The 23,859-nt window shown below is 34.5% G+C and overlaps 1 protein-coding gene across 1 annotated transcript in view; it reads right to left on the bottom strand.

Moving 5' to 3' along the window:
* The window catches only part of plppr2a (phospholipid phosphatase related 2a), a 74,050-nt gene that overhangs the window by 26,916 nt on the left and 23,275 nt on the right, over positions 1 to 23,859 (bottom strand). Inside the window, exon 3 of the mRNA XM_056453165.1 lies at positions 15,450 to 15,638. Within this exon, the coding sequence (XP_056309140.1) occupies positions 15,450 to 15,638 (189 nt within the window). The remainder of the gene's footprint in view (positions 1 to 15,449; positions 15,639 to 23,859) is intronic.

Below are 23,859 nucleotides of genomic sequence, written 5' to 3'. Positions count from 1 at the left end.
AATTAAATAATGCATGATGCAAGATAATAACTATATAAAAATAAATATAAATAAATAAATAAAAATAAATAAATATAAATAAATAAATAAATGTAAATAAATAAATAAATAAATAAATAAATAAAAAAAAAATATATAAATAAATATTAATAAATATAAATAAATAAATAAATATAAATAAATAAATAAATAAAATAAATAAAAGAAATATAAATAAATATAAATAAATAAATAAATATAAATAAATATAAATAAATAAATTCATTAATTAATTAATAAAAATAAATAAATATATAAAAATAAATAAAATAAATAAATAAATAAATAAATAAATAAATAAATAAATGGACAAATTTTGGTGCTGAACTTAAAGAGGACTTAATTTTGTTTAATGAAGTCTAAGTCCAAGTACACTAAAATAATATGTTTGCGTTTGCTCTAACTACTTATTTAAAATGAGCTGAAAAATCCAATTACTGAATTGTTGGGGGGGGGGGGGGGGGACAAATTAATTGTTTATGTTCAATCTACTTATATTTATAAACAGTAATACGTTAACTTAATTCACTCATGTTGACCAAACACAAATTGATTGTATGGACTTTGTATGGGCATTTTTTTACAGTCTAATCAAGTTGTGTGTGTTTTGCTAAAGTGGCAAACTTACAATAAGCAGCCAAGTCTTGCACCACTCACAAAGAAACTAGTTAAAATATTTTCAAATGTATTTTTATATGTATTTTTGTAAGATGCTTATTTTTATGTTACAAGTAATATTTTGTTTACTTCAGCAATAAATCTCACTGAAGTAAGGTCAGAACAACCAAAACCTAAAAATGTGGTGACTTTGGTGACATCTGGTGGCTCAGAATTCTGCCATTTCCTATTCATTTCCTATGGGTTCTCATATTTGAGCATGAACAACACATTAAGGACTTCTTTTTTTACCATTTAACTCTCAGACAAGTCTTCCTTTGTGTGTGTGTGTGTGTGTGTGTGTGTGTGTGTGTGTGTGTGTGTGTGTACGTGTTTTTGTGACATGTCATAACACAAATCTGTATAATGACATAGGTATGACACAGGTATTACCAAAAGGTGGTGAAATATGAGGACATTGGTGACATCCCCATTTCTTAAAGGCTTATAAATCCCACAGGATGAGTTTGATCAGAGAGTTAAGCTGCACACAGTCTCCCATGATGATTGGGTTTAGGGGTAGGTTGGGGTTAAGGCAATACAATATATGGTTTGGACAGTATAAAATGAATGGAAACCTATGTAATGAACCCACTTTTCACAAAAACAAACGTGTGTGTTTGTGTGTGTGTTTGTGTTTGTGTGTGTGCGTGTGTTCAAACAAACACTAGTTTGAAAATTCCCACCTCATGTCCTGCAAGATGGTTGAGGGTTAGAGAAAGTTCACCCAAAACTGAAAATTGTGTCATTTATTCACTCTTGATTTGTTATAAACTTGTTTGAGTTTTTCTTTCTTTCTTCTGTTTGACACAAAAGAAAATCAGATCAAGAGAACAAAAAAAAAAACTCAAACTGGTTGGGAACAAGTCAATGATGAGATAATCAAAATATAATTTTCATGTTTGAGTGAACTATGCCTTTAATGCGCCCTTAATCCTGAATAAACAATTTAAATCAACCAAACTTTTGAACATGAATGTGTCTCTCACAGCTTTTATAACTATATAACCACAGCTTTTGTGGTTCCTTGTAACTTTTGTGGTTCCTTTTCCTTGTAACTGTAACTTAACTTGATTGTAATGCAATAACGTGCACATATTGTAAAGCAGCTCTGAAACAATAATTACTGTAAAAAGCGCTAAACAAATCAAATTGAATTGATTTTAATAGAATATAGAACGAAATCTACATTTCTGTTCATCTTCCCGAGCTTTAAAACACCAAAACTCCTCATTCAAACAATGCTTTCCTCAGATATCAGATGAAGCAGAATGAAAGCCTGAGGCCTGACGCTGCCTTCGTCTCCTCGTTTACTGTGACGCACAACAGACCCCAAACCTGCTCACTGTTCCCCGAGGCTGCGAGCGGACACTCGTGCCAGCGCAGAGAGGTGCACAGTTCAGACATATGCTGAAATGCCAGCGCTCTCAGGCCTGGAGCAGCCTGTGCCATCTGCTCCAGCTTCTCAGGTGGCATCGCTGTGACCCTCCAGTCAAATGCTTATATTTAGACTGTTTACATGCAATTTACACCTGAATCGGCCGCAAATATAAAGCAGATTCTGGTAAGATGTTAGCTTAATTCTTACTATAAACAAGTGGCTTATTATTACATGCCTATTATCAATTTAATGACTGTTTATAAGCATATTGAAATGAGTACACCCCATTTTGAAAATGAACATAGTTATTCATTTCTCACATATATAGGCCATATATGTTGGTGCATTTAAACAACCAGATTTATTGAACGGATATATTTATTAAAATAATATTTTAGTCACCGAACATCTTTAGAAATAGAAAGATAATTGTTAAGTGTTTTGGGGTGTTTTGTTTTTGTTTTCTGTTGCGCTCTCTCTCCTTTTTCCCAGTTTTGTTTTCTGTCCTGCCATTGGTCGAGAGGGCCATCACTCATCATAATGATGCCACTGTGTTTAAAAAGCATTCACTTGCGTTTTATCTCAATTTCATAAGCAATTTCTTCTCTCCTCAGAAATATTTTATTTGAACAGCTAAAATATTATATACAAAAACAAATCTCTTTTTTTTTCAATGCTGGTTTGAAGCAAATATTCTGATTGTTAGTCAATTATTTAATGCAAATGGCCATTTATTAAAAGAATTTCTTAATTGATTCAATATTCCCATCCTTCTGGTTTTCCCCCTACTACAATGGTAGGAAAACTTCCTCAAACAAATCAATACACTCTTTATTGCGTAATGGAAAATCAGTCCCAAATGTTACTTTTCATTGGAATTCTTTAGTTTCTGATATTGACTGGAAAAACATATGGCTCATCCCAAATAGCTACTTAACTACAAATAAGATAAAAGAAGTTTCATTTAGAATTATTCATCGTGCATACCCAGTGAATACTCTCTTAGTAAGATACAGTAAAAGATATTTCCTAGTTCACTAGTCCCTAGTTCACCTGTTTTGGCGATGCAGTTATTCTAATTTGCTTTGGAAAGATTTTTCTCTTTTAGTAATTGAGAATGTTGCTAAAGATTTTTCTTTACTATGGGGAAATGTTTTGTTTGGTTTTGTTAATTATAAAACATTATAAAGCTTTACATTAAAAGAAAATATATTTTCTTAATATTCTGATCTTATTAACAAAATTTAATTTACAGTTGAAGTCAGAATTATTAACCCCCTTTGAATTTTAGTTTCTTTTTTACATATTTCACAAATTATGTTTAACAGAGCAAGGAAATTTTCACAGTATGTCTGATTGTAACACATTTCTAAACATAATAGTATTAATAACTCATTTCTAATAACTGATTTATTTTATTTTTGCCATGATGACAGTAGATAATATTTGACTAGATATTTTTCAAGACACTTCTATACAGCTTAAAGTGACATTTAAAGGCTTAACTAGAAGCCTAGGCAGGTAACTAGGCAGGTTAGGGTAATTAGGCAAGTTATTGTATAACGATGGTTTATTCTGTAGACTATCGGAAAAATATATAGCTTATAGGGGCTAATAATATTGACCTTAAAATGGTGTTTAAAAAATTCAAAACTGCTTTTAATCTAGCCGAAATAAAACAAATAAGACTTTCTCCAGAAGAAAAAATATTATCAGACACACTGTGAAAATTTCCTTGCTCTGTTAAACATCATTTGGGAAATATTTAAAAAATAAAAATAAAATCTATAGTCATTGTCAAATGATCCTTCAGATATCGTTCTATTATGATTATTTGATGCTCAAGAAACACAAGACCATGATAAACATCAGTGGTGTAAAGTAACAAATTACAAATACTCAAATTACTGTAATTGAGCAGTTTGTCTTCAGGAATTGTAATTTACTACACTACCTGACAAAAGTCTTGTCGCCTATCCAAGTTTTATGAACAAAAAATAATAACCTGACTTCTAGTTAATCATTTGGTATGAGAAGTGGTTTATTTAAAAGGCAAAGGCCTCTAGATTACGCTTATTTTATCAAAATAAAATATGATCATGCTTTGATTTTTAACTATTTAATTAGGACAGTAAGGTCTGACAGTAAAGTCTTGTCACTTAACAGAAATAATGTACAGTATAGAATGTAAAGTCAGGGTGCAGTGGAAAAAGAATGCATATTGTGTATGACTCCCATGAGCTTGGAGGACTGCATCCATACATTTCTGCAATGACTCAAATCACTTATTAATAAAGTCATCTGGAATGGCAAAGAAAGAGTTCTTGCAGGACTCCCAGAGTTCATCAAGATTCTTTAGATTCATCTTCAATGCCTCCTCCATCTTACCCCAAACATGCTCAATAATGTTCATGTCTTGTGACTGGGCTTGCCAATCCTGGAGCACCTTGACCATCTTTGCTTTCAGGAACTTTGATGTAGAGGCTGAAGTATGAGATGGAGTGCTATCCTGCTGAAGAATTTGCCCTCTCCTGTGGTTTGAAATGACTAACTAGAAGTCAAGTTATTATTTGTTGCTCTTACAACTGGGATCGACAACAAGGCTTTTGTCAGGTAGTATACAGTGAGTAGTTTTAAAAATGTGTACTGTTACTTTCCCTTGAGTACATTTTTAGTGCAGTATCAGTACTTTTACTCCACTACTTTCCTTCAACCTGCAGTCACTACTTTATTTTGTTATGTCTATAGGGATTGACTTGTGCACAAAAATCAGTTCTGCTATACCAGTCTAATAAAATAACAATTGTGCATCATAATAAACAATTTCAAGACGAGTTTGGAAAGTGTCCAAGAAGATCTTTCGCTATCACCCTAACCACTGAAATCGTCAAAGGGCCTGAAACCGTCACTAAATGCATTACAGAATGTTAAGTTTACACACACATGCACAAACTGCATATAAACACATCAGCTTTTTATTGTGTAGTACTCACTACTCATGTAGGCCCACACGGAATCTGTGCGCGCAGAATTCCGCAGATTTTCTGCAGAATTCCGCAGATTTTTAGCCCATCATTAATTCTGTTTATTTACTTGAGTAAATGTGTGTAAATTATATTTATTCAGTTTTTAAATTAATTACTGTAAAATTATTGACTAATATGAAAAAGTTCATCTGATTTATGTACAATGCAGTTTGTACAGTAATATTTTCTGTATTTTAGTAGATATATTATATAAGAGACTTGCTTTGTTTGTCACATAAATTGGATCTAATTGGATTTTGCATTTTAAACATTAAATACAAGTGTAAAAGGTGTTATTTTTTATTTCACATATTAGGTTTTAGTTATGAGACTCCCAAAATAATTCCGCAGAAATCCGCAGATTTTTAGCAAAATTTTTCGCAGAAATAGCAAAAAACATCCGCTGATTCTGTCTGGCCCTAAAAGGGCTACTTTTTACTCATGTTTTGAGTAATATTTACAACAGATACTTTTACTTTACTACCTTTTACACTACCTTTTTGGGCAAGTAATGGTACTTATTCTTGAGTATGATTTTTCAGTACTTTTTCCACCACTGATAAACATACAAAACCAAAAATGCAACTTTAAATGTATTACACGTCAACACTTTCGGGGTGCTATTACACCCCTTTTACATTATTTTTGGCTCTTAAATCTGCATATTATATGTTCACTTTGTACTTTAAGTGCCAAAGGAAGGAAACACTTCAGTAACAGCAGTACAATCTGATTATGACTAGGTCACAGATTATAGATTTTCACATTTTCAGAAAACAAAGCTCATCTAAAACACCTGCAGTTTTTGAAAAGGTCTTTTGGAGCAGAACTTGATTCATTCTGAACTGCTTCTTTATGACATCTTTCAGCATTAGAGTTTGGCTCTTTTGATCATGCTCTGTAAAGATCTTGACGGAGAGAGTGTTTATCTCAGACTTTCTTTCATCAGTCTGTATCACTCATACTAACAGTCTCCAGTTCTCACATTCCCTCCAAATTAATCATCAGAACTGTGAACACTCTTTCATGCAATGAAAGTCAGTATTTGATGTGTTACATGCTCTTCTGAAGGCTCAAATAGGCTAGAGTATTATTCAACACATTTTTCTGAGTGAAACTGAACTTTAATTATAATATATTATATTATATTATATTATATTATATTATATTATATTATATTATATTATATTATATTATATTATATTATATTATATTATATTATATTATACTAATAATTCAGGGGGTTTAATCATTTTGACTTCAACTGTATATACTGTATATATATATTTGTTAAATATTTCCCAAATGATGTTTAACAGAGCAAGGAAATTTTCACAGTATGTCTGATAATATTTTTTTCTTCTGGAGAAAGTCTTATTTGTTTTATTTCGGCTAAAATAAAAGCAGTTTTGAATTTTTTAAACACCATTTTAAAGACAAAATTATTAGCCGCTTTAAGCTATATTTTTCAACAGTCTACAGAACAAACCATCGTTATACAATAACTTACCTAATTACCCTAACCTGCCTAGTTAACCTAATAAACCTAGTTAAGCCTTTAAATGTCACTTTAAGCCGTATAGAAGTGTCTTGAAAAATATCTAGTCAAATATTATTTACTGTCATCATGGCAAAGATAAAATAAATCAGTTATTAGAAATGAGTTATTAAAACTATTATGTTTAGAAATGTGTTGAAAAAAAATCTTCTCTCCGTTAAACTTCTGACTTCAACTATATATATATATATATATATATATATATATATATATATATATATATATATATATATATATATATATATATATATATATATATGTGTGGTAAAGGTTAATTGGGTATGCTAAATTGTCCGTAGTGTATGTGTGTGTGTGTGAATAAGTGTGTATGTGTTTCCCAGTGATGGGTTGCAGCTGGAAGGGCATCCTCTGCATAAAACAAATGCTGGATGAGTTGGCGGTTCATTCCGCTTTGGCGACCCCAGATTAATAAAGGGAATAAGCCGAAAAGAAAATGAATGAATATATCTATCTATCTATCTATCTATCTATCTATCTATCTATCTATCTATCTATCTATATATATATATATATATATATATATATATATATATATATATATATATATGTAATTAAACCCCCTGAATCCCCCCGTTTAACTTTTCCCCCAATTTCTGTTTATTTCTGTTTTAGCAACGAACAGTATCTGAGGTTTTCGCTACAATTACTAAGCAAAAGCATGAAAGTGAAAGATTGAAGCAGTGTACCAACGCTGTGACACAATACCTGATAGATTCAAAAGGCCGAAGAGTTGTTAGATAAAGACAAGATGAATTAAACATCACGTTTAACAACTATAGTGAGATGCAATCCAGCAGAACATCCTTGATAAACTGTACCGCCGTCCACTGCTCTCTGGGGTTTTGTGTTCAAAGCACCCACTTACTGCTGGAGCTCAGACGTGCGCATGTGCTGCAGCACATGCCAGAGTGTGTGTGTGGTCATGTGATGTGCTTTTTCAGCAGTATAGTGTGGACCGAGATCTTTTCAGAAATGCTAGGTGAAATGCCAGTGTGGACGTGAATCGTTTTCTTTCTAAAATGCCATTTTAAAACTAAGACGTATAAGTGTAAACGGAGCCTAAGTGTGTATTTTTTATTAGCGGGTTGCTGCTGCGACGGGGGCAGAGCAAAGGATCGCAATGCTGGCCCAGCGTTGTGATTTCTATCGGCATCGACCCAACCCTAGTGGCAAATGCATAGCATATTCCATCTCTTTACTCATGTTTGCACTGACTAGAATGCAATTTACTTTGCGAAATATACTTAATTCCCCGTTTGACGTAAACTCAGTATAAAAGTGTCTTTATCGCCACCTGTTGGTTTGGCATACTCATAACATGCATCACAGTGCATTTGTGTTTTTACGTGGACAGAGATTGTTTTTAAAAAACAAAAGAGGGGAAAACTATTTATAAAAATACCCATGTACGTGTGGACATGGCCTTACATGAGAACAAGGAAACAATAGTGTGTCAGGCTCATGATATGTCATTTCAATGGACTGAACTCTTATTATTCAGTATTGCCCATGTATATCCAGATTTTCAATTTTTGTAAAACTGTGTACTTCATAATACCTTAAAGGTACAAAAGTATACCCTTCAGGTACAAAATTGTTCCTTTAAGGTACCAATGTGCACCTGCAAGGAACAAAAGTGTACGTTTTAAAATTTCTTAGTGTGTATGACACTTTTAAAGACATGCCCAATGATGAATGGCTTTAATTAAAGAGTCTCAGACCCCTGATCTGGAGGTCTTTACTCCCTCGGAGACTGTGGGAAGCCCCTTATAAAAGACTGAATATGACTTTCAGGAGTTCAGGCCAATGTGAACATCATTGCAACACGCTGACATGAACACTGTTAACACGGATGATGAGTCTGTGTTTGATGCTGACAACTGATGTCACGTCACCCAAGGGCAGTGGTGTCTGCTTTTGGATGAACACTTCATTTCATTGGTTGTGGGCCATTCAAGACAAGCTGATGCCAGTGAGCTGCGTAACACCAAGTGAACCTGAACTTAAATAAACTCAAACACGTCCATGACTGCTATTGTGTATGTAGAGTTGAAGACAGAATTATTAATTATTTCTAAACATATTCATTTTAATAAAGAATTTCTAATAAATTATTTCATGGTGACAGTACATAATATTTTATTTTATTTATCAAGATATGAGCATTCAGCTTAAAGTGCAATTTAAAGGCTTAGCTAGATTATTTGGCAAGTTAAGGTAATTAGGCAAATCGATCTAGTAGGACTAGTAATATTGACCTTAAAATAGTTATTAAAAAAGTCAAAATTGCTATTATTCTAGCCAAAATAAAACAAATAAGACTTTCTGCAGGTGAAAAAATATTATCAGACATACTGTGGAAACGTTCTTTCTCTGTTAAACACTATTTAGAAAATATTTGGAAAAAGAAAAATAAATTCAGAGGAGAGCTAATCATTTTGACTTCAATTGTATATATTTATGTGCATATAGTCTGGACTAACTACAGAAAGAGATACTAGTATCCTAATAGGACTTTCCTAGATAAATGAAACAAATTATAAATAAAATATAAATAAATAAATCCAAAATACATATTTGTTTTGAAAGCGATTACTAGATATTTGGCAAAGATGCATTCAAACAAGTAAAAATTTTGTTAAACAGATTTTTGTAATGTTACCAAAAGATTACATACATATAAAGCAGTTTCTTTGAAATTTATTTTCATCAGACAGTCCTAAAATAAAGCACAATGTTTTTAGTTTTGATAATTAATGTTATTTCTTTAAGTGTGTTTCTCTAGTTATCATCATCAAGGAAATACAGAGCAGGTCTACATCAGTGTAAACATCAACATGTAAATAAAAAAAGTATGAATTTTCATAACGTTTTAGTCACTACTGTAGTTAAGTTATATATATATATATATATATATATATATATATATATATATATATACACACATGTACATATATACTGTATCTTTAACGGGATAATAATATTGACCTTAAATTTTTTTTTTTTAATTAAAACTGCCTTTATTCTAGTCGAAATAAAACAAATAACAGTTTCTCCAGAAGAAAAAATATTATCAGACATACTGTGAAAATTTCCTTGCTCTGTTTAACATCATTTGAGAAATATTTAAAAAATTTAATTATAATAATTATGACTTTAACTGTATATACAGTTGCGGTCAGAATTATTAGCCCCCCTGAATTATTTTTTTCCACAATTTCTGTTTAATGGAGAGAAGATTTTTTTCAACACATTTCTAATGATAATAGTTTTAATAACTCATTTCTAATAACTGATTTATTTTATCTTTCCCATGATGACAGTAGATAATATTTGACTAGATATTTTTCAAGACTTCTGTACAGCTTAAAGTGACATTTAAAGGCGTAACTAGGTTAATAAGGTTAACTAGGCAGGTTAGGGTAATTAGGCAAGTTATTGTATAATGATGGTTTGTTCTGTAGACTATCAGAAAAAAATTTGCTTAAAGAGGCTAATAATATTGACCTTAAAATGGTGTTTAAAAAAATTTAAAACTGCTTTTATTCTAGCCGAAATAAAACAAATCAGACTTTCTCCAGAAGTAAAAAATATTATCAGACATACTGTGAAAATTTCCTTGCTCTGATAAACATCATTTGGTAAATATTTACAAAAGAAACAAAATTCAAAGGGGGGGCTAATAATTTTGACTTCAACTATATATATATATATATATATATATATATATATATATATATATATATATATATATATATATATATATATATATATATATATATATATTTATATATATATATATATATATATATATATATATATATATATATATTTATTTATATATATATATATATATATATATATATATATATATATATATATATATATATATATATATATATACATACATATATACATACATACACACACACATATACATATATATATATATATATATATATATATATATATATATATTGTGTATGGCCATACACCCAAAGTGCTTCACAATCATGAGGGGGTCTCTCCACACCACCACCAGTGTGCAGCAACCACTTAGATGATGCGACGGCAGCCTCAGGACAACCGCGCCAGTGCACTTGCCACACACCAGCTATAAGTGGAGTGGAGAGACAGTGATAGAGGCAATTCAGTGGAAGGGGATGATTGGGAGGCCATGATAGGTAAGGGCCAATGGAGCGAATTTGGCCAGGATACTGGAGTTACACTCCTAATCTTTACAAGAATTGGCATGGGATTTTTAATGACCACAGAAAGTCAGGACCTCGGTTTGACATCTCATCCGAAAGACAGATAAAATACCATTTAAGTGCATTTTCATCTGGTGGTGGTAGTGTGGAGGTTCGTGCCTCGGCCTGGTCAGTTGGCATTTCTGTGTGGAGTTTGCATGTTCCCCCTGTGTTCGAGTGGGTTTCCTCCGGGTGCTCCGGTTTCCTCCACAGTCCAAAGACATGCACTATAAGTGAATTGAATAAACTAAATTGGCCATAGTGTATGAGTGTGAATGTGACAGTGTATGAGTGTTTCCCAGTACTGGGTTGCAGCTGGAAGGGCATCCGCTGTGTAAAACATATGCTGGATAAGTTGGCAGTTCATTCTGCTGTAGCGACCCCTGATGAACTAAGGGGCTAAGCCGAAGGAAAATGAACTAATGAATAATAATAATAATAATAATAATAATAATAATAATAATAATAATAATAATAATAATAATAATCTGGGTGGAAAGTGGCCGTATCTTGATAGATAAAAGCAGCAGATGTTGCACAGTTCATTCCCTCTCTCATTCTCAAAAATCACCACCCCTGCCAGCCATCACAACACCTGTAAATGAGTCTCTGCCTGAATTTCTATCCCACCATGCCTTGCTTGATTCCTCATACATTCTCTCATTTGTCAATCGAACAGAAGTCCTCCATTTTATGCGTCTCTCGGCCTCGTCTTGAATTGGCTGTACTTTATGTGTGATTCTGTTTTGGCTCCGGCAGCTCATGTACACACATACACACAGAGATCTTACTGCAGCCCTAAAACACATGCATGCATGCACACACACACTAGCAGAAGCACACGCGGCTCTGGCAGAGGGAGGCACATCCATGTGGTCCCACAATCTGCTGCCTCCGGTTCACAACGGGGCAGGGAGACACCAGCTAAACCAGCACCTTCCTTACTGGACATCTCACTCACATCTTCACTTCAGCATTAACTTAATTTCTGATGCTCCTCCATGATTTCCCTATGGGTCAGATTTCTACAATCTAATAAATCTGTTGCACCAAAGTTTTAAATCAAGCAGGATTCCATTGTCATTCTGAAGCTTGTTTTAAAGGGATAGTTCACCCAAAATTTACAAAGTCTGTCATTAATTCATTTCTGTTTGAGCTGTTCCTTTTGTTGAATACATTGGGTGTTGAATACATTCAGTTTTTATTATTCCTACTTTGGATGTCAATGGCTGCTTTCTCCAACATTCTACATTGTTTTGTGTTCAACAGAAGAAAGACATTCATAATAGTTTTGAACCACTTGAGTGTGAGGAAATAGTGAGGAAATATTCATTTTTTTTCAACGATCCCTTTAAATAACATTTATTGAGGTGTTAACTTTAATCATTTTGCTCATTTAATTCACAGTTAATTGACATTAACTCTGCTTTATATCTCAGTTTGACATTTAATTTTTAAAAAATATGTATTTTATTTATACTGTACGTTTTTTAGAAGCACAAAGCAGAACAAAACATGTATCAATGTATATGCAGGAACCCTAAAGAAAATTTCAATACCTTTTTAAGACTTTTTAAAGACCTTCTCTGAATATTTTAAGACCTCATCGCACTTCCAGTTCTAATTAGTATCAAACCTTTAACTTAATAAACAGTTGGAGTTAAATAAATCAATGGAGCACAACCATGCAAGACAACTCCGATAGGCTCGAAAGAAACAAAGTTTGAAAGAATAAATTACAGTACGTGGTTATTTTCAGCGACAGGCTTCAGCCACTGTTTAAACTCGTCTTTCTCCAACCAGGAGTACGCAAACTTACATTTTCCCATTTTGCCATCTGTTTCGCTCTATGGTTTCGGTACATATGGAGAGCGTCACATCACCTTCCCGCATTTGTCGCAAATTACGTGACGTCATCCATAACCAACCAATCGTGTTAATCCAGCATGTCGTTGTTAATATTAGGAGGAAACAAAATATTTTTATGCGTTTTTTGGAGTCAAACACTTTGGATAACACTTGAATAAAAACTAAGACCTTGTTTAAATGTGATTAAGACTTTTTAATACCTTTTAAGGGGCTTCATTTTCCCATAATTGATTTATCAACTTTTAATGCTTTAAGACCCTGCGGACACTCTGTTTATATAATCTATAATGCTTTTTATACAAATGATAACAAAGAAATAGAGAAAAAAATCAATTAATTAAAAAAATATATTAATAATAATAAAAAAACAAAAAACCAAGCACCAGTCAATCAAAACATGCATCATAGAGTAAATAATAATCACCATCAAGTTTTATATTGAAAATGGAGTGGAAGAGTAAGAGTAAAATTGTCCATTAATCATAAGGGCCAGACTTTTGACATTTAAAAAGATAAGCAAAGGAAGAGGGCCAGATTTTTTCAAACATTTTAGAAGCATCTGCCCTAGCAAAATTAATTCTATTAAGCTTAAGAGTGGCAACCATTTCAGTCAGCCATTTATAAACAGTAGGTGGTGGAGCAGACTTCCAATTAGGGCTGGGCGATTTGGCCTAAAATCAAAATCTCGATTAATTGAACATTTTAACTCAATTATGATTAATCATTTGCTTATTTTATTCATTACATTTTGTGCCCTCATTGTTCACTGACAAGTTTCAATGAAGTGCAAAGAAGGCTTAAGAATGAGTCCATCGTCCTACTTGACCAGAGATCAGATGTGACTGCAAAGTGACCGCAGAAGTAGAAATCAGTCACAGCCTTTAACAGAGCGGGGTCACATGCCACAAGGGAAAGTCACTGAAAAAATTGTCCTCGAAAAATTTGATTGATTATAGGTTCCGAATTTCAATTACTTTTCGATTAATCGCCCAGCCCTACTTCCAATCCATCAAGATCACTTGGGATTTAATTTTAAACTTATAGGCGGGAAGGCGCAGATTTGGGATGAGAAAGTTTCAAGTTCATATTGAGATCTCTGACTGATTGATTGGAGACTTTTGTGTTTTAGCAACAATTATACAAAAAAAAAAAAACACTCGATTTAATTTAAGAAAAACTACTGAGATCTTACTGTTGCCTACAACTTTAATTGTCATTAGTATATAGTTTGAGTAATAATAAAACATCACTCTTCGAAACATCTGTGTTAATCATTTTTTAATTTTTTTTGTTTATGCTGAAAAACAGGATTTTTTTTAAAAATCTACATTTTAATATTATTGCCATGACAACAATTTACCATAAAATTTAGATTAAAATTTAGATAACGCCAGAATTTCCTAAAATCTCTAAATATAATAAATAAAATAAAAAATGCATTTTATTAAAATATATATTATTACATAAATGATTTTTTTATTTTACTATAAAAACAAAAACACTTTAATTAAGGAATATGATAACTATCATATTGTATTACTACTTCTATTTAAAGTCTATTTTCTACTCTTTTATTATCACATTTTCTAACTACTACTATCTAAAGTACATTTAAGTAGTAATTCACATTTTTTCCCACATTAATGAGATTTATGATAGACTTTTATCCTTATTTCATTAATTTATTTATTTTTAAAGGTTTCCCAATATAAATATATAACTATAAATATACATATAATAAGCATATGTTCATGGCCAGCACGGTGGCTCAGTGGTGAGCATTGTTGCCTCAGTTGTCAGTCAGTTGGCATTCTGTGAGGAGTTTGCATGTTCTCCCTATGTTCGCGTGGGTTTACACCACAGTCCAAAGACATGTGCTATTGCTGAATTGAATATACTAAATTGGCCATAGTGTATGCGTTTAATTGTGAGAGTGTATGGATGTTTCCCAGTAATGGGATGCAGCTGGAAGGGCATCCACTGGGTAAAACAAATGCTGGATAAGTTGGCGGTTCATTTCAATGTGGCGACCCCTGATAAATAAAGAGACTAAACCGAAGGGCAAATGAATGAATGTTCATTATAAACATATAATAAATAAATGTAAATTTTAAAAAAATCTTGAAATAAAAACACAAAAATATGAAAGGAAACATAAAATAACTGACATATAATTTCACATATATTTGTCCCTTTATTTTGGCATAAATTATGACCCAGACCTGTTCTTGGCAGGATTTGTGGTGCTGGATTATTTATAACAGTCTCAAATGTGTTACAAATTCAGTAACAATATAGATTATTTGTATTGTGTTATTGTATGACTATTACTTTTGACCTAACAATCTTATTTTTGGTATTAATTTGTCACCATATTAGAATCCATTACATTACATTTATATACCATTGTTAATATTTAAGCCAAAAAATTAAAAAATAAAGACAAATAAACGAGTAAAATCCACTTTAATCATTTACAATCATAAAACCCATAAAAAGCAACACTAATCTGATAACGAGCATTTTAAAACAATGCATCTATAAACAAACACAACATTTCTGGAATATACACACAAACACACACACACACACGATGCTGAAGTTCTCACTCTCACTCTCCTCTCATAGAAATGAAGTGTTTTACTCACGGTTATAGTGGGAATAGCAGCTATCAGCGAGTACACGAGCACCGGCGGCACGTTGCTGGTCTCATCCGGTCCCGGGTACGGTTTGGAGAACGCCTTGTCGAAGCAGAAGAAGCCCTGGATGTGCACGGGGAAGGTGTCCGTGTATTCAAAGTAGTACGCCATGAGCACGGTGCCTGCCATTATCACCAGCTGAAAATAAAACATGATCCACGCTTTATTACTAGTGAAGAAGACGCTCCGCCACAGCGCGCGTGCGACCGCATAAATCTCACACACACACATACACACAGGCGTCGTGATCCTGACAGCGTTACATGCTGTTCCTCAGAGCGCGCGCGAACACGGCGGAAAAACAGGGAAAAGATGTGGAGAAAAACAGCGTGAACTGGAATCTGAGCAGACACAAATTGGATTTGTGTGTGTGTGTGTGTGTGTGTGTGTGTGTGTGTTCGTGTGCGCACGTAAGTGACATTTTGGATGCGTGTGAAACGCAAGGAGGGTGTGAACGCGCTCGTTAGCGACTCTCACAACGAGCTCGCCTTCATTCAAGCCTCATTATCTTTCTCATTCATCTTTAAAAATTACAAAGATCACACCTCTGAAACTAACAAACAGCAAAAGACTACTGACGTACTCTCTGGTAAACCCAAAATGATGGACAGAATAGTGTAGCAACAAGTTGAATTTAGAAATGTAGTTCAAAGAAACATGAAAAACTGAAATTATATAGGCTACTCTTGTTCATACTGTACTGTACAACATACTTTAATATTCTTTTATTGGCAACTCTGAAGAAAAAATCATCTATATTGCTATTATTGTTCATATATTGCTATTTATATTATTGTGTTTTGGTATATCTCAATATGGGGTGACACAGTGGCACAGTAGGTAGTGCTGTTGCTTCACAGCAAGAAGGTCGCTGGTTCGAGCCTCGGCTGAGTTGGTTGGTGTTTCTGTGTGGAGTTTGCATGTTCTCCCTGTGAGAAAGAAATTGCGCTTCACTCTCGTGTTTGTCCGTATCTGAAAGGATTGAATGTCAGAAGCACTTCAATAATTACGCACACGTTATTATCATCAGCTCAAGAAGTTCGTTATTTCAAATATAGAGATGCGGCAAGCACACGCGAGCTCTCGGGAGAATGTGAAACCGCTAGCACGTTTAGACGGCCTCATGAACAACAGGACACGGCAGATTCTATTCTTTTTGGCCTTGTGGCTGTTCATCAAGACAACAACAAGGTTTGTTTGAGCTCAGGTTGACCATGGCTTGTTATTATATGTATATATTATTATAGTATATACTGTATATTTATATATAGCAATCAGCTGCATGTCTCACTCCGCCTTTTGGTACCCTTTTATTGTGCTAGGTACCGTTTGGAAAGGGTGCCCAAAAAGTGGTACAGTACGGTTCACTTTTTGGTACCTTTTGACAGTGGAGATGGAAAAAAAGCATACCGTACCCCTCAGTGAAAACAGGCTATAAAAGGTACAATAATGGCTCATTTCCACTAAGCAGTACGGTTCGATGTAGTACAACACACACTCAGAAATAAAGGTACAAAATGGTACCTTTAAAAGTGGTACCTTTTCAAAAGTTACTCTTTTGTACCGCACAGGTGGACATTAATACCTTTAGGGTACACTTTTGGTACCTTTAAAGAACTACTAGGCACACATTTGTACTCTTTAGGTATAAATATGTACCTTTAAGGACCTGTTAGGAACAAAAATTAACCTTGAAATGAAAAAAAATAAAAAAATTGTTTGGGTTGGTGTTGTATTTATGCTACACAAACCTTGTAATAAACTGCCAGTACGTTTTTTTTATTTTACAGACTTATTGCTCTCTGTTTTAAATTGCTCTTATACATTTTTATAGTTTCAAACTACTAAAATGTCACTAAAATCACTTTGTTAAACTGTAGAGTTGAATGTTCAACATCAAATATTGACAGAGCAGAGATCAAGGTCCCATAATGCAATTCACAACCTTAAATAGAAAACACTTGTGAATCAAAAATATGGAAACTGTTAATTAACAGATACCATGCATACAATTCAAGGAACATGGCCCAAAGGAAGATATTACAACTTCGAAGTAAAATCAGAAGCGTTATACTGTAGATCCCTAATATAAGACCAAAAAAGTGTATAGACATAAAAATAAATAATACTAATAACCAGAAAATTAAAGCTCACACAGAATAATACAACAACACAAACAGAAAAGAAAACCGAGAGTAAAGTAAAATACATTCTACAGTTAAAATACAGACCACAGTAACATTTTCATATCATAAACATCTATTTCCTGGGCATCTTAAGCTTGAAGAGTTTTGTATGAGATTATTCACACAGATCTCTCAAGCCACCCAGACACAAACCTTGACCCAGATGCCAGCCAGAAGTGTTCTCAATCTTCACTAAAATATTGCACAGTTCTAATGCTTTGTATTCTTATGTTACAGCACCACTGTATTTATATAGGTGAGAACAGCCAGTCTGGTTTTATTTATTTTTTTGTAATTTGTGACTGTCTCATATGGTCTTATATAGGGAATAAAAAAAGAGCTTACATTCAGTAGTGCAATGCTTAAATGTGTCCACCAGAGGACAGACTGGGGCTTTTAAGATGATTAGTAGTGTTTGATAGGGGCAACAGTTAAAATCACTTTTTCTCAGATTGAAACGTGAACAAACCTTTAATTCTAAGCGTTAAATTCTAGTGAATAATTATAATAGACAATTAAATACATTTCACATCGTGTGGTTTGTCCAGGAGGGATTTGAGGGATTTTTTAAGTAATCAAATGTACACTGTAAAACCCAAAAAGTTAGGGTAACTCAAATAATCGTTTGAGGAAACCGATTGCAACAAACCATTTAAATAAAAAAACAAACTAATCCTAATGAGTACTGTGAACTTAATCCATTTGAGTAAATGAAGCAATTTGAGCACAGTAAAACCCAACAAATGAAGAGAACTCAAACCAACTGAGTACTGTAAAACCCAATAAGTTAAAGCAACTCAAACTGTTTGAGGAAACCGATTGCGACAAACCATTTGAGTTAAAAAACTAATCTATGAGTACTGTGAACTTACTCCATTTAGGTAGTATTTAAGTAATGGGGTATTTAATTAACTCATTACCTTTAACACTGAGTTCAAAACTCTTTTCAAATGAGTAGAATTAACTTTCAGTCAATTTTGAGTTAACTAAACTCAGTTCATTTCATAAAGTTGACTGTTGGGTTTTACAGTGTATAATTTTGGACAATGAATGAATATGGCAAACTTATATTCAATTATTTACAGTAGCATCTGTTTATCACAATTTAAAGTAAAATAATTCAACTTTGTAGCCTTTTGGCTGCTCATTTACATAATAACAGCATATTGAGGGTCTAAAAAGGCAAAGTACACATTATTAAAAACAACATGATCTTTGCGTTATCAACATATATTAAAAACATATATTACATTTTCATTAATTTTCCTTCCTTTCTTTCATAACTCCCTTATTTATCAGGGGTCGTCTATTCTAACTATTCCATTTGTAACTATTCCAGCATATGTTTTACATAGCGGATGCCCTGCCAGCCGCAACCTAGTACTGGGAAACACCCATACACTCTCGCATTCATGCACACAATACGGCCATGTCTTTGGACTGCGGGGGAAACCGGAAAACCCGGAGGAAACCCACACCAACACAGGGAGAACATGCAAACTCCGAGATGAGAATGTGATTGAGGGACGTTTTTTGGAAAATATCCAATCAGAATTAATCTTGGTGTGTGATGGTGTGTTTTTATTAAAACTTTCTTTTATTTTGCAAGTATATATGGCCCTAGATTGACTCCATATAAACACCTTACTGACTTCACACGACTCTTGCTTTGCACATATAGTATCATGATCTGCTCATTCATGCATGTGATAGTTGTAAATACTCTGCCTAAATGTTAAAACAGTGTTTCATTGGAGCTTGCTGCTTTAATTGGCATGAGTTAGTGAAACAATCATTAAACCCACTGTGCCAGAATCACTCTGTGGGTCTGTGTTCACTCAAACAGGCTAATTAGAGAGCGGAGCAACAATCCATATGGCAACATGTTTTTCCACAGCAAGCTAAAATTCAACATAACTCTATTTTGGATATAGTTCAGCCTCAAGTCAAATGCAAAAAAAAAAAAAAAAACAGCTTATAAACAGCCCATGTAATGTGGAAAAGGTGAAGGCGAGTTAATATTTGTCACTACACTGTAAAAAATGATATAATCAATCAGTCATGTCATTTGTTTTTAGTTAATTGTAAAGTTAATCATGTTCTAACTTAATTTTATAAGTTAAGCGAGCTGTTTTAAGCCAAAGGAAGGTTGTATTAAGCTGCGGTCACACTGGGCTTTTCCTCCCATAGACTTCCATTCATACGCACGTGAATGCGTCAGACCGGAAACGCAGGGTCATGCGTTAAGTTTCGCAGCTCGCTGCGGTGCAAAGTTCAAGCTTGGTGAACTCTGACCTGCGAAATCGCATCACTTGACTGCGTGAGACCAACTGAGGATTAAAACACGACCTCTCTGGACAGAAATGTAAAATATTGAGCAATCACTGGCTTTTTAAAATGTCTAATTATCTTCTTTAATCCCGCCCCTCTTCACAGCACCGTACGACAGAATTTTGCGCACACAAAGCCCAGCGTGACCGTAGCTATACTCTTATTTTTGTCCAGAATCTTACTTTCTCTGAGATTTTACTCCCCGGAGCATCTGACATCATGTACCTCTCTCAGGACACGCATCGGGGCTTTCCCTACCGTAATACACCTAAAACACAAACTGCCGTAAAGCTCGTCGTGGCAGTGAAGCATCAAAATACCAGCCACACATGTAAAGCACAAATAATGTCCTTCAATCCAGTCACGTCCAGTCGCGGTCATCCTTGAACCAATCTCCATCATTGTAAGCTGCTTGCTTTTCTGTCTGTTCCATTGCTCCATTTGTTAGATGTTTGCTGACACTTTTTTGCAGTCTAAAGCATGTCAAACGCCAAATTTGCGCCACATGATGTCTAATCGTATCTTTGCATTGACTTCACATGTAAATCACTCGCTCTTTATCCACATCTGCTTACTGCACAGGCTGCCAAACAATTTCTGCCCTCTTCCATGTAATGATTGTGAGGGCGCAGATGAGACGTCATTTTTTGAGAGACCCTCAAATACATCATGGGTGCTGCGTATGCAACCTCTGTAAGTCATCTAAAACAATTAATTACAAACTGAAATGAATATAATATGATTACATGGTTTGGACTTAGATGTTTTATGAGATTATTTAAATTTTTTAGATTACTTTGCGTTTAATAAAGAATTTAGGATCAGGATCTCAAATTTTTTTGACTTTTTTGTTGATTTTGCGTCGGATTCAGCGATCGCAAAAATTGCAAAAACCTAGGGGGTCTGATTAACAGACAAAACAGTAGACTGACCACATTTACAACATCTGGAATGTTGTTTTTGATCATTATAAAACCCTTAAATCAAAGTCTGTCATCAAAGTGGTTTAGTATTATTACCTCCAGAACTGTCTTGATTATCTGCGCTACCAAAGAGCGTCTAAAACTACAGCGCGTTCATTGCGTTTCGTCTTCTGAGTTACAAGTAATTTATTATATAAGAAAAAGGCCCACAGTGGCTTCTCCTACTGCGGCAAATTACAATTATATGTTTGATAATTTAATGTAAATTTATGTAAATTTAGGAAGTGATAATTTTGTTCTTGGACTCTTTTTATTATTCCCCGAGGTTTCCATAATCCTGGACCAGGCCGTATCCTGAGCAGCTGCTGTGGTGGTCAAGGAGGAGTAGAGAGCATGAGCCTGATTTTTTTAAGACCCCAGTGACAGACGAGTCCTCGCATTGATCCTGAAGGGCCAGCCTGTACACCAGCCTGTGACCTCTCCCACCTGCAGCTTCTCCACTATGGACGTCCAGCTTTCTCCAGTCTCTGGCGCCTAGACTGCAGCTCCGCACAGGAAGTTTGGCCATAGAAGAAATGGTTGTGCCTAACTGAGCCTGGTTTCACTCAAGGTTTTTTCACTTTCGTCAATTGGTGAAGTTTGTTCCTTGTCACTGTCGCCACTGGCTTGCATGGTTCAGGATTTGTGGAGCTGCGCCTTGATGGATGTGCTCTTCAGTGTTTGGACTTTCAGCAGTGAAAATTAAACTACACTGAACTGAACTAAACTGAACTTCAACTCTAAAAACTGGACTGACACTGTTTCAGTTTACTAAAATCTTCAATGTGAAGCTGCTTTGACACAATCTACATTGTAAAAGCGCTATAGAAATAAAGATGAACTGAATTGGATAGAAATGCCGGAGATGTTTTATCCGATATTCCACTTTTGTGCCTAAATATTATTTGTGTATTATAATATTATTATACTGTATGTATGCTATTTCTGTGGCACATCCAGTAAACAAAGCTGAGGCAGATCAATAGAGACTCTTGCTATATTAACTGCAGCTTCACTGTAAACAAAGCTGACAGCAGACTCCACAGTCTGGAGAAGCACAGACTAGGACACGCTTATATTGGAGGAGTGTGGCGAGACGGACATAAAAGAAACGATTCACCGCTCTCAGAAATAAAGCATGACAGATGTGCTGTATCCTTAGGAGGCTCGAGGTGAACCGAAAATCTGTTTTATGGGTTGTTTGAGAAAGTACGGCAACTCAGAGGATTCTGACCTCTTTCTGATTGAAGATTAAAGCTGGACTGGGAAATTAATTATTAGATCTGGAGGAACCAATAGCCTGAACTTTACAGACAGACAGACAGATATATAGATTGATGGACGGACGGACGAACAGACAGACAGACAGACAGACAGACAGACAGACAGACAGACAGACAGACAGACAGACAGACAGACAGACAGACAGACAGACAGACAGACAGACAGACAGACAGACAGACAGACAGACAGACAGACAGACAGACAGACAGACAGACAGACAGACAGACAGACAGACAGATAGATAGATAGATAGATAGATAGATAGATAGATAGATAGATAGATAGATAGATAGATAGATAGATAGATAGATAGATAGATAGACGGATGGATGGATGGATGGATAAATGGAGAGATCGATAGATAGATAGATAGATAGATAGATAGATAGATAGATAGATAGATAGATAGATAGATAGATAGATAGATAGATAGATAGATAGATAGATAGATAGATAGATAGATAGATAGATAGATAGATAGATAGATAGACAGACAGACAGATGGTCAGATATGACTCATTATTGACTCATCATTTCAGTGTCATTCAAACGTCTGACCTCTAATTAGGCTTGAAATCAGACTCATCTTTCAGAGTATTTTTAGAGTCTCTCTCTCTTCAACACTGTTCTCCGGCTGGCAGACACTAAAGACTGCAGCCGTCTGAGTAGGTCAAGTCAATAATTCTGTCTTTTTGTAGTCAAGTCAATAATTCAATAATCTGAGTGACAGCTCTCTCTCTCTCTCTTCTCCTCCATAGCTCATTAAGGGCTTTTATTCAGCATGGTGGGCAGAACTAAACAGCAAACCACACAATGCATGTAAAATATGCTTGCACTTTGTGAGGACGATGGATGTATTCAAAAATAAAATCTTAAAGAGACCCAAAACATGAACATTTACTCACAGTCAGATGGTTTTAAAGCTTTATGAGTTGATATGAGTTTTCTGTTGAACAAAAATTAAGATATTTTGAAGAATGCTGGATACTGGTAGCCATTGATACCCACAGCAGAATAAACAACGCTATGGAGGTCAAGAGCTTTCTTCAAAATACCTTCATTTGTGCTCAACATAATAAAGAAATTCAAAAAGGATTCATTTTTGGGTGAACTATCCCTTTAGTGCAGGGGTGACCAACCCTGTTCCTGGAGATATACCTTCCTGCAGATTTCACTTGCAACCCTTATCAAACACACCTGGCTGTAATTATCAAGTGCTGTTCAGGTCCTAATTAATTGGTTCAGGTGTGTTTGATCAGGGTTGGAGCTGAACTCTGCAGGAAGGTAGATCTCCAGAAACAGGGTTGAGCACCACTGCTTTAGTGACTCCATGTGATGATTTCTCAGCTATTTTTCATGCGTTCACTTAAGAAGAACCAAAGCTGGTCTGCAAATCTGCTCAGGTTGGAATTTTGGACAGTTTTCAGCGTTGTTTTTGTGTGTGGATGTGGGATGATGCGCATCTGTGCTAGGCTCCGTCTGCTGTTAGTCAGTGTTTGTGCGTGTGCGGTGGAGCCTCAGCTGTAAACACACATCATCCTGCTGTGGCCCCGCTGAAAATCCACTCCAGCAAAAAAATAAAAATAAAAAAATCAA

The sequence above is a fragment of the Danio aesculapii genome, chromosome 3 (assembly GCF_903798145.1).
Source record: "Danio aesculapii chromosome 3, fDanAes4.1, whole genome shotgun sequence".
Taxonomy (NCBI): domain Eukaryota; kingdom Metazoa; phylum Chordata; class Actinopteri; order Cypriniformes; family Danionidae; genus Danio; species Danio aesculapii.
The sequence above is the reverse complement of the archived record's forward strand: the minus strand, read 5'-3'. Positions and strand labels throughout refer to the sequence as shown.